Source organism: Penaeus vannamei, chromosome 12, assembly GCF_042767895.1.
Source record: "Penaeus vannamei isolate JL-2024 chromosome 12, ASM4276789v1, whole genome shotgun sequence".
Lineage (NCBI taxonomy): Eukaryota > Metazoa > Arthropoda > Malacostraca > Decapoda > Penaeidae > Penaeus > Penaeus vannamei.
This window is the reverse complement of record NC_091560.1, coordinates 36,720,133-36,722,632: the sequence shown is the minus strand read 5'-3', so window position 1 is coordinate 36,722,632 and position 2,500 is coordinate 36,720,133. Positions and strand designations below refer to the sequence as shown.

Below are 2,500 nucleotides of genomic sequence, written 5' to 3'. Positions count from 1 at the left end.
CAGGTGATGTTTATCCCGCCGCCGATTCCTGTTGGTTTTGGTAAATCGTACGGGTTATATAAGTATATATATACCTTTTCTTCTTCTTTCCTATATTTATTTATTATTTATTTATATATTTATATATATATATATATATTTTTTTGGGGGGGAAGGTAAATCTGTTTTTAACTATGTCTCCCCCAGAAAAAAAATGTATGAGGGACAATATATAGACGAAACAATTTGACGTTTCGATCATATCAAAAAGACACAACGAAGATTTCTTCATTTGCATTTAATATTTCCCCCCAAACAGCGCATCATCGTGTCATTTTCTTTGCATATTCCAGTCCACGTTCCCCGTAGAAATAGCCAGACTAAACAATTATCCTGACCGTGAAGAAGAGAAAATGTCAGCAAGAGGAGGTACGGCGAGGAGACGAGCGCGGAGAGGAAGAGAGACGAGGCAGACATGAGAGCCGCCGTCACAGCCACCTTCCTGTAGGAGAACCTTGTGCTAAGAGGTCCTGCCCAAGGCCCTGTCACGTCCCATGGGAGTAGATCGTCGCGCGGTTAAAAAGCACGTCAAAGTACTAATGGCATTATCTGTATACATTAACTATGATGGCTTTCTTTACAATGTTTACTTAATTTATTCTGACATGTAGAAACAAAAACAAGTATATGGCGACAGCAGTGTACATGATGATAAATATGTCATGACTTTGAGAAAGGATTTTTTAATCACAGATTTTTTTTTCTTTTACAAAAGCGAAATTACGAGGAAAATGGCGCCACATTCGACCCGCCCGACTGACCTGCAAGATTCCACACCATGGACTGGCAGTTGAAGAGCCAGGCCGCGAGAGAAGGGGGGGCGTTCATTTCACGGAGTTTGTTTCCGAAAAGGATGCCGAAACAGGGGCCTTGGGTGGAGAGAATCATCTGGAAATTGATGAGATTGGTCTCAGAATTAAACTTTCAGGCTATATGTATAATCCCCGACGTATGGATAGGGTGCTTTGTGTCATTATTAACGTACATTTTTTTTTCTTGACGCTCTAGCCTTGAACCCTATGACGTGGTTATTGCATACAAGTCCTTAATGTTGATAAACCTCTTCATCCTACGTGAAAAAAAAACTGATCGTATGTAGTTGGCTTAGTTTATGCACGTTATTTATACGTTTTACTGTGGTATTGTGCTTTTATTAATCCATCCACTTTGTTCATTTCACATTTATTTGCATATCCATTAAGAGACATGCAACTAACCACCAGCTCCCCTCCCGTACTTTACAGTCATGTAACACGTAGTTGAGTGGTACAGTTGCGAAAGTTTCTGTTCCTCCTCTGGCAGACTAACCCCCGTATAGCAACGCTTTAGTAGTAGTAGTAGTAATAGTAGGAGGAGGAGTACTAAACTATGGAAATGTTTATGAATGAATGTCGCGTCACTTATGTGATAGGTGGAGTTACAAAGTTGGACGACTTAAAAACACAGATTTAAAAACATATGAAAGAAAGAGCATGGTGTAAACATTATTCACGGGTTATGTCTAAGATGAATACAATAACGAATAAATGATGTATTGACTCCATGCAGCGACCTTTAATACCGCTGCAAATAAAGATATGCTTTTATAATATATATGTATTTTTTTTTACTTGGTTTATATTCGTTTTGTTTGTTCTTGTTTCTTCTTTGAATAGTCGTTACTTTCATATTTCTTTGTCAAGTTAAATAATCATAGAGAGCGTTATCGTATGCCAATAAGGTTTGCTCATGTCTGTAAAGGTGGCTTCTATAGCACTATATTGAACTTACCACGACCTTCGTCTACGGACGTTAAAAGCAGATTTGGTTTTTCTTCTTAATACGGTTATCGCAAGTCAGGGCATCGCTTGTTTGCTCTCGCGGTACAAGCTATTCACACGGTTACATCATCGAAATAAGGTTTCAGAAAAAAAAATAACGTTCCCCTTCTGTATTTAAAGATACTCGAAGGTAGGTCGGAAGACATTATCTATGTTGTAATGTGAGGTATGTACTGCCAAGGACATTGTTTCATGTCAGATGACAAACATTTTATAGAAAAGGATCGCATTTAGAATAACCATCAACACATGCATTTTGAGATTTGTTATTCATTCTTCTATTAATTAAAATGTAAAGTCCTAGGAATGAAATTAAGGTAACAGGAGAAGGGTAGACTGGAGAGGCTTGAATCGGAAATATGTAACATCTAAATCAGGTTCCCAAGCTGGTGACCATGACAATAATCGTGTAACGGCAATAACATTAACAACGATTTTGAGAGAAAAAGGAACAAGGAACAAAAAATAAATAGCTCACACAAGTTACGTTTATACTTTCTTATTCCTACACAGAAATACACACGAGCGTCAATGGGTCCTTTCTAGGGGGCTATGGAGTAATAAGAAAAACGACGCCGAATTTAAACAATTTTACCTCACCTACAGTACCTACTTCTAATTATCTCTCGTATCAATAAGAT

At 37.9% G+C, this 2,500-nt stretch overlaps 1 protein-coding gene across 2 annotated transcripts in view; it reads right to left on the bottom strand.

The window, feature by feature from the left end:
• Positions 1–2,500, bottom strand: part of LOC113817173 (monocarboxylate transporter 13) — a 13,172-nt gene that overhangs the window by 5,174 nt on the left and 5,498 nt on the right. For both annotated transcript variants that reach the window (XM_027369183.2, XM_027369182.2), the window contains exons 4-6: positions 801–927; positions 378–521; positions 1–28 (exon numbers count right to left, since the gene is read on the bottom strand). The exon at positions 1–28 is cut by the window's left edge and continues 155 nt beyond it. In XM_027369183.2, the coding sequence (XP_027224984.2) occupies positions 1–28; positions 378–521; positions 801–927 (299 nt within the window). The remainder of the gene's footprint in view (positions 29–377; positions 522–800; positions 928–2,500) is intronic.